Here is a 12,078-nt window from a genome sequence, read left to right as displayed (position 1 = left end):
CATCCGTATACTCCCCGCCACGAGGCTTATCCTTCCAATAACTGTATTTTCCTCATAGAGTCGTGGGGAGGAAATTGAGTGAAGGGAACAATAACTTTTTCAACTTTCTGGCAGGAAGTCCTCACATTCAGTCTCAGGTTCTCCCTCCCTCCCCCCACCCCGCATCGTCCCTTCCTGCCACCCCTCCCCCAGCTGCAGGAACACTCAGGAAACCATTTCCTAGTGATCAAGAACAAGCAGGGTCATCACTAACTGTTTAGCAATCCTCTTATTTTACACCTGCCAAACCTGAAAACTGGATAGAATACTTTTAAGTAAATTATGTTCATCTAACTTTCTTCACAAATATGGTGTAATAGGTTGAATAGTGTCCATCCCTGCCCCCGCTCCAATTCAGTCCACTTGAAACCTCAGAATGTACCTTGTTTGGAAATAGGGTGTTTGCAGATGTCATTAGTTAAGATGAGGTCACACCGGATTAGAACAGGACCTAAATCCAATGACTGGGGTCTTTATAAGAAAAAGGAAGGGGATTTGAGACACAGGGGAAGCCATGTGAAGACAGAGGCCGGAGGGAATGCGGCCACAGCCCAGGGATACCTGGAGCCCCCAGAAGCTGCAGAGACAAAGGAAAGATCCTCCAGAGGGAGCCCAGCCCTGCTGACACTTTGATTTTGGACTTCTAGCCTCCAAACCTGTGAGAGGAGAAATGTGTGTTGTTTCAAGCCACCCAGTTTGTGGCCACTGTTGTGATGGCCTCAGGGACCTTATACAGGTACGTTCTATTATCCCCATTTTATAGGTTGGAAGACTGAGGCTCTGTGAGCCCAGAACTCGCAGGCTGGCCCACGGGCCGGTGCTCTCTCCGTTTAAAGGCAGTCTCATGGGGGCCGGGTGTCTCAAGTCCGATTTGTTCCGAGAGGGAGGGGTTTCCTGTATTGCATCCTGGGAGAGGAAGGTGCTTCTGGCTGAGTCGGGACCTGCGGCTTTGATGGGCAGGTGCCGCCCCCTCCTGGGGACCCTGAGTCCTGCCTGCAAGCAACTAAGACAGGTGCAAGTTTAACTATTGAAACATTTCCTTGTTTAAAACACCTCGTCATAATCAGGAAAGTAATACAGTGTCAATGTAGGACAAGGAGAGAATACAAAAGGCAAAGCGAAGGAGCTAGAAAGGAAAAAACGGTAATGTCACTGCAACACCCGCCACCCACACCGTGGTGTTTCCAGGCAGATGTGTGTGTGTGTGTGTGTGTGTGTGTGTGTTTGTGTGTGTGTGTGTATTACTGAGTGCTTCAAAAACACTCAGATGTTTCATGCTGAGCCAACTGCCAATTCACATGTAACTGTAACGGATAATACAGAGAGCCCCACGTCCCTGGTACCCAGTTCCCCATGTGCTAACATCCTGCAGAACAGCAATATCACAAATAGGGAATCCACACTGATTCAGTCACCACTGGGGTCCCTCCTGCTGCCCTTTCACAGTCATACCCGCCCCTTCCAATCACATCCCTGACTCCATGGGATTAGAACCTGCTCTCCTTTTCTATAATTTTGTCATTCTGAGAATGTTCTATAAATGAAATCGGAAAGTATGGAGTCATTGGGATTAGCTTTTGCATTCAGTATAGCTCTCCAGAGATTCACCCAGCTTGTGGTGTGTAGTCTGTTCCTTTTTATTTCGGAGTACCACCCACGGGATGGACGTGCCACCATCATTATCCACTTGTCCATCCAGGACATCCGGTTGTCTGCAGATTCTGGCTGTTATGAATAAAGCTGCTGTGAACCTTGATGTAAAGGTTTCCCTGTGAATGTAAGTCTTTATTTCTCAGGAGTGTAATTGCTGATTCCTATGGTAGTTGCATGTTTAGCTTTTAAAGAAACGACCAGCTTTTCCGGAATGGCTATACATTTTACGTTCCCATCAGCCATGTAGGAGGGATCCAGTTTCTCTGCAGGCTCGCCTGCATTTGGTGGTGTCACTATTTTTTAGTTTAGCCATCCCCGTAGGTGTGCAGCGACACCTCTTTGAGGGTTTGATTTGCATTTCCCTGATGGCTAATGATGCTGAACATGGTTTCATGTGCTTATTTGCCATCTGTACACCCTCTTCAGGGAAATGTCTCTCCATGTCTTTTGCCCATTTTCTGACTGGATTGTCGTCTTACTGTTGAGTTCTGAGTGTTCTTCATGTATTCTGGGTACTAGTCCTTGTTGGATGTGGTTTGTAAATATTTTCTTCTGTGGCTGCCTTTTCGTCTTCTTAGGGTCTGTCGCAGAGCAAAATGTCGCATTTTGACGAAGTCCCATTTATCAGATTTCCTTCATGGATGGGGCTTGTGGTGTCAAGTCTGAGAACTCTCTGCCTAGCCCTAGGTTCCGGCTATTTTCCTCTATCTTTTTTCTAAAAGGTTTATAGTTTTCCATTTTCCATTTAAGTCTGTGATCCACTCTGAGGTGATTCTGCACCAGGTGTGAGGTTCATTTTTACCGGCTCTTCATGTGCTCAAGCCCATCCTCCCTCCACCGAGATGCTTTTGCTCCTGGGCCAAAATCAGCCAGGCCTGCTTGTGCGGGTCTGTTTCTGGGTTCTCCATCAGCTTTATTTTCAGTGCTTAAATATTTACGGAACTTGGATCCCCCTAAATCCAGCGCTCTTTCCACACCTGGGTTGGGTGTGTGCGTCTGTGGTTGTGTTACGAATGTGAATGCGTGAACACGTATGTGTGTGTGTGAGTGTCCGTGTGTGTGAGAACGAGTGTGCAACAGTGTGTGTATCCACCTCAACCCTGCACCCACTCCTTCCCAAGGCTCCGACAGGGGAGGCAGCGGCGTGTACTGGACTCTCTCTCCCAAGAGCATCTTTCTGTTGCCCCCTCACCTCCGCCTGCTGCAGCCGAGAGTGCCAGCCCGCCGGGGCGCTGGGCTGCCAGGCGTACCCAGTCCTGGCTCTGGATGGAGCACTGCAGGTGTGACTTAGCTTCTGGGACTCCAGGCTCTAGGGGGCAGCAGGCGGCCGTTTTTCTTGCAAATCTGTCCCGGAGCTCCGGGCGGCAGCTGGGTCCCCTCTGAGGGTCCGGGTGGTCCCAAGCTGGGCAGGGGGCTGCGTCCTCCTCTGCTGTGAACAGGGTCCCCCACCACCCCAGGGCTGCCCGAGGCTGAAGCGTGACTCTCAGAACCAGGCTCAGTCACCACGGGGACGGGGACAGGCGGGAAGGGGAGGCCACCCCAGGATCAGCTCATTTCTGGGGGCCGTGAACCAGGCGCTGTCCACACGGAGCGCCAGGCCTGAACCCAACGCCAGCTCTGTCACTGTTACTGTGTGGCCTCAGGTGAGTGGCTGCACCTGTCTGAGGCGGGGTGTCCCCAGCTACAAAGCCGGCTGATGGGAGCACAGCCCTTAGACACGGGGAGGGACGACACACGGGTGCCCATGAGTACAGCTCCTTCCTCTGGACCAGAGCCCCCGCTTTCCAACATCAAAGACCTCTGTCAGCATCACCCTGCCCCACCTGGGCACATTTTGAAGGACATCTTCTAAACGAAGCACATGCAGTTACAAAGCCCCACTCATTTCACGCTGCATATTTGTTAACCGAAGACCCAAATGCGCAAGAGAGCCATGCGCCTGGGAGAGGCTGGGACCCTGGGGGTGGGAACAGGGGGTTCTGACCTCCCCTTTGTGCTTTTCTGTCATTTTGAATTTCCTGCACGTTTTTAAGTTTTTCTAATTTCTGCTTTTGAACGTTCTACAATGAGCATTTGTTACTTCTATAATCAGAAAAATAAGCATGCTGCATATTAGTTTAAATAGACTAGAAGGAAATAAAAAAATTAACAGTGGTTACCTTGGGAGAACAGGATTTTTGGTGATATATTCTTATGTTTTTAATGTGGTTTTCCAACATTCTACAATGAGTATATACTGTTTTTAAAATCAGAAAAAAATGTAACACTTGTACTAAAGAAAAAAAAAGAAAGACGAGGAGACGGGGAGGAAATTTATATATTTATATATAGGTATGTGTATATATATATTTGTGTGTATGTATATATGTGTGTATATATATATATATATATATATATATACAGACACACAAAATATTTCTATATCCATCCATCTATATTTGTATCTATGTCTATCCATTATCTATCAGTCTATCATCTATATCTGTTTATCATCGATATCTATCTCTCCATTTACCTATCCATCTATCTATCATCTATTACGGAATTTGTCTTTGGCTATGAGATTATATGTAATGGTGGGTTTTGTTTGTTTGGTTTTTTTTGGTTTGCATCATCGCATTTATTTATTCATTTATTTTTACAGTTTTTTTTAACTTCCTGTTTTTCTTATGATTCCAAAATTAACTAACTCAGTATAATGAGAGGTTCAAAAAGTTTTACGGCCGCCCACAGGAAGGCAGAAATCTGACGTCACCGCGCGGTGAACACACACACACAGAGATGTTTGAAGCCACGCCCCCCTGGGCCTGTGCCTGCTGCACGCGGCTCAGTTCCCTCCCTGCCTCCGCCCTCTCGTCCCAGTTTTCTGTTTCATCGTTTCAGTGCTGGTCTGGACCTGGGAAGGGGGGAAGGAGCCCCCCCGGCCCACTCTCCCCTCCCGCCATTCGGGAACCGATGGTCCAAAGACGCTACGTGGAGGCGGAGAGAGCGCCGCCCGGCGCCCCGTGTGCCCGGTTGCAGCGGCCGCTCACCTGTTCCTGCCGTACCACGAACAGCACGTCCTCCCCCGGCCGCACGGCCACCGCCTCGCCGCGGATGCTGACGTGCAGGCCCCGCGGCGGCAGGAGGGGGCACTGCAGCTGCGCCGGGCTCTGCCGCGGGTCCACGCCACCCTCGCACACGTTGGACACCACCTTCCGGTACCTGCGGCCAGACAGCGAGTCAGACAGGCGGGGGTGGGGCGGGCCCTGCTGCCCGGCCGGACCTGCTTGTCGCCGAGAGGTGGCTCTTGGCTTGGCGAACTCCATTCTTCAACTCCCTCCCTTTCCCCGACTCCACCTGTTTGCTATTTCTGCCCCATTTTGGAGATGGGAAAACTGAGGCTCAGGGGAAGAAATGACCAGTAATGGCAGGACCTGCTTCCATCACTGGACGTTTCCTTGGTCTGCTCGTATTCTTACAATAATGGTAACAGCTGTTGTTGCTGAGGGGAGGATTGAAGGAGTCAGTCTGAATTTCATGGCTTTGCTGGGAAATACGGTCCTGGGAGGACAGAGTGCCCAGGAGGGGCCGGGCCTTACCGCTGATGCGCCACATGGCTGTGAGCAAACATGCTCCCAGGGGGCTCCTCTCCCATTACGTCAAGAGAGCGGGACCAGATGACACCTGATTCACCAGCTCATTCACACAACACGAATTTACTGAGCATCTGCTACGTGCCGGGTGCTGGGGTACGAGGTCATCACACACAGCCCTGCCCTTGCAGAGAGGACTGTCTAGTGAGGGAGGGAGCCCTCACCAAACCGTCCCCCACATCAAGGCAACATCGCAACTGGGACAGGTGCTGGGGAGGCTCAGCACCTGGGAATCTGGTCCCTGAGAAAGGGGCTTTCAGCTAAGACCAGAAGGGTGAACAGGAGAGGGAAGAGCATCCTGGGCAGCGGGAACAGCATGTGCAAAGGCCCTGTGGTGGTGGTGGGGCGGAGCCAAAGCCCAGCGTGGGCAGCAGGTGTGGGATGAGAGTGGGGAGGGGCTGGTGGGCAGAGCCCAATGGGCTCTAGTAAACATTTAGGGGGCGACGGGAAAACCACTGCTCGGGTGGCATCTTCAGACTTGCCACTTGTGATGCTCCCTCGGGCGACACCGGGATTCTGGGTCTGCAAAACTCACATTACTGCCAAAGTGCCTGGATCTGCCCACCTCCTGTGCCTGGTGCCCCGCCTGCTCTCACAGCTCTGCCGCTGAATGAACATTCAGAAGTTTACCATGCAAAGACGCATGTGATCAGTTTGGAAGAAAATACGCTCCCTACGGGCTACCCAGCCACAGCCCCTTGGCACCCAGAGTGTGCAGATGGTATGAAATGAAACCCTCTGCCCTTGATACGGGTCCTGGCTCTGCCATCTCAGACAAGAGTTCCTGCGTGCCAAGCCCTGGTGGGTGCCCTGGAGCAGCTGCTGTGGCTCCCTGAGGGAGGGAGGGATGGACGGACAATAGATGGATGATGGATGAACGGTTGGAGGGATGGGAGGATGGATGGATGATGGGATTTATGCCGCTGAGGTCCAAGACTGCTTTTCTGCTTCGGCTTCTTTCTTCTCGGGCTTTGCCCTGCCCCATCCCCAGGGGCAGTAATGAGGATTTTCTAATAAGTCCATAGGCGGTTTACTCCCTCTCAAAACTTCCCCAAAGGGAAGCAGAGACTTTTAGATAAAGCTTGTTTAGGGCCTCTGGAGCGGCAGGTTCACAGCCTTTACACACCTAACATTTTTATATGACGTTCATCCTTGACACGCCACATGGTCAGCCTCTGGTGGAGGAAAAGTGTCATAACGGCTCACACCTGTGGAGCACTTAACCCTCACGTACAGCGTGTGTCCACCACGCCACACACTGAGGGACCCGCTACGTGTCGTGGAGCTTACCGTCCAGTCGGGGGGACGACTGGGTGAGTGTGACAATAACTGGGATATGCGCCCTCACAGGGTAAGCTCAGGGCCCAGGGTGAGTCAGGGAGGCCTTCCTGGAGGAGGCATCGTTCAAGCTGAGACCTAAAGGGAGTGTGAGCACCTCCGGCCCAGCTCAGGCCGGCCTCACTCAGTGTTGGTAAATGGGGAAGGGTCATCCCAGCACTGCAGGGGCTCAGAAGGACCAGGCGAGGGGTGTTACTTCTCTGGAAGGGCTCAGCCTCTGCAGCAGGTGTGAGCTACAAAGCCCTTGGACCTTCTCTGCCTGTTGTTCTCTGTTCGGAGCCAGATCAAGGCACTTGTTCTCCCTGACGCTGACCCACATGGGCTCTGATTGGAGAGCCCCGAGGGGTCAGTGCCTGGGGTGACTCTCAGGAACCCCGGCACACAGGCCATTCGGCCCCGACTTCTCTTTCCCTGACTCCATGCGGGGAGCCATGGGCACCAGGCAGGAAGGCAAGGGGCCACCCTGGTTCTGCCCCGTGCTACTCACCCGAGACTGCTGGTGTAGGTCTGGCCCAGGACACAGTCGTCTGGGGGGGACAGGGGGTTAAACCAGAAGTTGGCAAAGCACTTGTTGGCGTCGGACTCGGAGGAGGGGGTGCGCTCAAATCCGTAGTCACTGGGAGGAGGGAAAAACGGCCGTCAGGAGACAGCGTGGGTCAGGGGCCTAATGCTGAGGACGCAGAAGGGGATCCACAGGGCCCTGTCCCAGAGGGAAGACAGGACTGAAGGCCGACAGTTACGTTCCAGGTGAGAAGGGATGCAAAGGGGATTCTAGCAAATCACAGGAGAGCACTGAGCCCAGCCTGGTTGTCCTGGAGGGCTGCCTGGAGGAGGTGGGCTGAATCTCAATGGAAGATCAAGAGGCAGTCAGGGAAAGAGGTGGGAAGGGCACTGCAGGCAGGGACCGGCCCCTTCAACACTGGTGCAGGGAGACAGTGGGGAAGGTGGCTGACGGAGAGGGTTGAGGATGGCTGGGGAGGGAGGCAGGTTCCAGAGCTCGGACATCCTCCTGTGGGCAGCAGGCAGCCACGGGAGTCCTTGAGCGGAGGCAGGGGAGTGGTCAGGGGGCTTTCGGCAGAGTCTCTGGACAGAGGAGAAGGGGCTGGGTGGTATAGCCGGCCCCCGGCATGCCCTCCGTGTTCCTCAGTTTCCCCTCCCACCTGTGAGCAGTGCCACGTGCACTGGTTTTGGAACGAGGCCCACGAGTTCTTTAATGCGGGCTGGACCCAGTGGCTGGGTCCTAAGGCACAGAGTAAGGGGGAAGTGACGGAGTGTGACTCCTGAGACCTCCCCTGGCGCTGCGGGGACAGCGGCTGCCGGGTCACCAGGCTACTCAGGCAGCCCCAGGGGCCCGTGGCAGAGCGGGACCCTCACCAGAGGAAGTCTGAGTCGCGGCACTGGCACACGCGGGCCGTGAGCGCCGCCGTGAAGCTCCGACCCTTGATGCACCAGGATGTAGGCTTCCTCCTCCGGAAACTCCTCTGCTGGCCCAGGACGCAGCGGTCGCCCTGTGCAGGAAGGCCAGGGTGAGGGCCACTCTGCATCGGCTCCCACCCCTCCTGCTGCCGGTTCCTCACTCGCTGGCCGGGAAACCGGGGCCCGGGGGAGGGGTGTGCGTGCCTGAGGCCAGCCTAGGGCAGCCTGGCCCCCATCCCACCCGCCCTGGCATTCACTGAGCTCCCACTGTGTACAGGCTCCGTCTGGGCCCTGAGGGGTGGCAGGGTTGCTGGAAGAGGCCCCTTGCGTTCACTCCTCAGGCCTGACGGTGCCAGGTGGGCCCTGTGCAGCTGGGGTGAGCCGCGGCCTCCAGGACACACAGTAGGTCCTCAGCCGATGATCAGAAGAGGCCACACCTGTGTGAACGGGGGCCGTGGTGCAGGGTCCCCCCAGCAATTCCAGAGCCCCCCCTCACTCTGAAATCCTGTCCTGTGGCCACACCACCTGCTCTGAACTGCACTGGGAGGCCATTGCGAGTCCTCATTTATTCCTCTCCGTGTGAATATGACACACTTTGCTGTAGAAACATGTATGTGTTTGAGATTATGGGGTGGGGCTGCCCCAGACCCACTGGGGTGTTACCTAATATATGGTACACATGCCCTGTTACCGTCCCTCGATCTGGAAACTCCTGGACCCCGAGCACGCCTGCCTCCAGGCTGGCTGGGGCCCTGTGCACCTGTTCCCCTGAGTGTGACTGCAGACTCTGGCCCAGGCAGCCCCAGGCCCCAGCGGGGGCCAGAGCACCCCGAAGGAGGGCTGGGCATCTGAGGGAGGCCCTCGGTCCCGCAGGACGGGGACTCTGTCTGGCGGAGGGGGCCCTGCGTGGTGCCCACCCCCAGCCTGCGGCCAGGCCCACCTGCAGGTTGGTGAGGTCCCAGGAGCTGTAGTCCTCCTCGCTGCACTGCCTGGAGAACCAGGGCCGGAAGTCCACCTTGACCAGCTCCCAGTCCGAGCGGAAGCTGATATGGCCGAAGACGCTGGGGGGGGGGGCGGGGGGAGGGGCGGGAAATCACCTTAGTCTGGCCCGCCCCCCAGGCGCCCACCGCTTCCCCTGCGGGCCTCTGTTCCCACCTGCGCAGCGGGCCCCGCGGTCCCTCCCCTGCCCCCGCTGGGCTGCCCTGGGGCCAGGCACCTGCCCTGGGCCCGGCTGGCCACGAGCATTTGGGCGTCGGCGTTAGTATTCCCACAGTCCTCACACGTAATCTACGGCTCGTTGATGGCGTTGGTGGGGGTCATCCCACCTGGCCCCCCGATGGACGAGGAAGCCGGCACGGTAAGGTCAGGAGCCTGGACCCTCCCACAGCCCCCATGCTAGTCCCTGCAGAATTGTTTTGCAGAATGATTCGTGGTCAGGTGTCTGCGTCCTGTGCTCTCTGGCTTCTCCTCGCCTTTCTTCCCACCTGACCACTCCAGGAGGCCTGCGCTGCAGAAAGCCAGCTCCTCCTAGCTGGGCCGCAGCCTTTTCACCCCAAGCAGAACCGACAATCCAAAGAGAAGTAACGAGTCATCACACCGGCTCAGAGCGGCGGGGTGGAAAGGATCTCAGTGCGGTCCTTGCTGCGTGGCCCCAGCCTCGGTGGGTGGAAGAAGCAGAGGACAGAGCACCATGGGGGCTCTGCAAAGGCCAGTCCTCTACGGAGCACGGGCAGTGTGCTGGGAGCCCCGTGTAGGCTATCTGGTCTAATCCTCACCACAGCCCACTCTACAGAAAGGAAAACTGAGGCACAGAGAGGTTGAGTAACTTGCTCAAGGTCACACAGCTTGTTTGTGCCATTTCTTCTCCCTCAGCAGGCATTTGTTGAGTTGCCTACCAGATGCCTCGCTCTCTGGGAAGGCTGCTGCTGAAGGGATTTCCACCTGATCCTCCCAACACCTCACACGTGGGCTCCAAATACCACCACAGAAGAGGGGACCAGTCTGTACTTCTCTGGTCCTTCTCTAGTCCACACTATAGTACCCAGGCCATATTATCAGAGGTCAAGCATCTGGCTGGAAGAGGTGAAGCACCCACTCTGGTCTTGGTCCCCTTCCGTGCACACCGACAGGAGCCGGATACTCGGGGGAAGCCAGTCATGGTCTGAAAGGGTGCAAACCCCGTTCTAGGCGAGTAGTTGAGAAGGCTCTTGGAGTGTTTTCTGGGGGATACGATGGCTGGCTCTGAATGTCTGAGGCTGACATTTGAAGAGGAGTTTTGGAGTTTTGGCTCCATAGGGCACCTCTGAGCCAGGAAGGCCTGGGCTGATACCCATTTACTATGTCTGTGACCTTGGGCATGTCCATTCTTCTCTGTACCTCAGTTTCCTTGGCTTTAAAATGGGGACAATAACACTGGCCTTTCAGGATCGATGGTGGATTAGCAATGGTTTGTGTAGGATGCTTGGCACTTAGTAGGAGATTTATACACACATATGCACAACACACACTCACTTGTGCACATACACCCGTGCACACGCACATGCTCACACATTCTCACGTGCACACACATTACCTCTACTGCCCAGAACAGTCCCCCGAAGCAGATACCATGATCTTTATTTTACAGACAAGACCCCGAGCCTCTGCAGGGGCCTCCTCTGATCCTAGCAGCCCCGGAGCCTCCCTCCGTCTCGGCCTTGACCTGCCTCTGTGGCCCACCTCTCCGTCCTCCCGTCCTGGGCTCTGAGATCACTCTCCCTCCCCGATCGCCGGCAGCCCTGGTGTCTGGAGACACCCTACGCTCCTCCTTCCAGTCCTGGCCTCTCGCCCGCTTATGTCTGGTTGTGAATAATCCATTCTGCTTTTCTCCTGCCCGAGGTGCAAGTCGGAGCCCCCGCCGCTGTCTCTCAGCCTGGGGCCTCTCCTGATGCTGATGGACGTGGCCCAGCAAGGACCGAACGGCCCGCTTCTCCTCCGCCAGGTCCAGCTGCGCCTGCAGGTGCTGTTTCTGATGGCGAGGTCGTAGGAGGCCCGGATGGTGGTGACCGTGGCCGTGAAGGTGTGAAGGTGTCTTGCTGGTCCTCTGTCCCGACTCCCATCCTGACACGGACAGCCCTCTCCCTGGGAGTGTCACCACGTGGGGATTTTCTTTGTCACAGTGTCCCCTTCTCCCAAGCAAAGCCTGCTGGGTTTGTTACTGAGAACGAGGGGGTCTTAGCTCCCTGAAGCGATGTCTCCAAGGGACAATTTCCGGGTCCTCACACGGCCTGAGCTGCGTCTCTTGCTCTTCTGGAAGCCACGTTATGATGGAGGTGACAACAGCAGGAACTGCTGGCCTATACTCTGTACCTGCTACACGCTCGACCTTCCATCCTCTCCTCCTCGCCAACCCCCTGCGGAACGTACTGTTAACATTCCCACCTTACGTACGAGGAGACTGAGGCCAGGGACCCCCTCAGGATGGCACAGCAGCGGCCCACCTCCCAGGGGAGCCAGGGTCGGTCCCTGGGTTGGCGACCACGGGGCTGGGATGCTTTGCCCGGGAAACACGCACTGGCGCGAGCATGACCACCGCGCAGTCTCCCAGGCGGGCGGCACAGGTGCCGCCGGGGAAGTCCCTGAAAAGAGGCTGGCTTGCTTGATCTAACTAATCCCCTCCGTGTCTTTGAAGTCCTGCCTTTTATGAAGCCCAAAAGCTCAGCTGATACTTCGAGAAATATCTGTCATCCGGCTGATTCTGAGTTTTAGGAAGGAGATGCCAGAGGGAGGCGATTTATTGCTTCACAATGCATAAGGAAAATGTGGGTCAGCCTCTGCAGGTTAAGGAGGAGCCCCACGCCCTTCAAAGAGCTCCCTCCCCTCCCCTAGTGCAGCCCGGGGAGGATCTGGGAGCCCCACTATCCCCCCCCAGGGTCTGGGGGGCCCTCACCCCTCTGAGGCTGCACCGGTGGGGACGGGAGGGTAAGCAAGGGTGATCCAAGCTGAGGGAAACATCCCC

The 12,078-nt window shown here is 55.7% G+C and overlaps 1 protein-coding gene across 4 annotated transcripts in view; it reads right to left on the bottom strand.

Annotated features, from left to right (window-relative positions):
- SORCS2 (sortilin related VPS10 domain containing receptor 2) overlaps positions 1 to 12,078 on the bottom strand; it is a 556,509-nt gene that overhangs the window by 16,839 nt on the left and 527,592 nt on the right. For all 4 annotated transcript variants that reach the window (XM_082391438.1, XM_082391436.1, XM_082391437.1 and 1 more), the window contains 4 exons: positions 9,022 to 9,142; positions 8,040 to 8,173; positions 7,153 to 7,281; positions 4,725 to 4,896 (listed from right to left, as the gene is read on the bottom strand). In XM_082391438.1, coding sequence (XP_082247564.1) covers positions 4,725 to 4,896; positions 7,153 to 7,281; positions 8,040 to 8,173; positions 9,022 to 9,142 — 556 coding nt within the window. The remainder of the gene's footprint in view (positions 1 to 4,724; positions 4,897 to 7,152; positions 7,282 to 8,039; positions 8,174 to 9,021; positions 9,143 to 12,078) is intronic.

This window comes from Balaenoptera borealis (assembly GCF_965194805.1).
Source record: "Balaenoptera borealis genome assembly, chromosome: 4".
In the NCBI taxonomy this organism is placed as follows: domain Eukaryota; kingdom Metazoa; phylum Chordata; class Mammalia; order Artiodactyla; family Balaenopteridae; genus Balaenoptera; species Balaenoptera borealis.
This window is presented reverse-complemented; position numbering and strand designations above follow the sequence as displayed.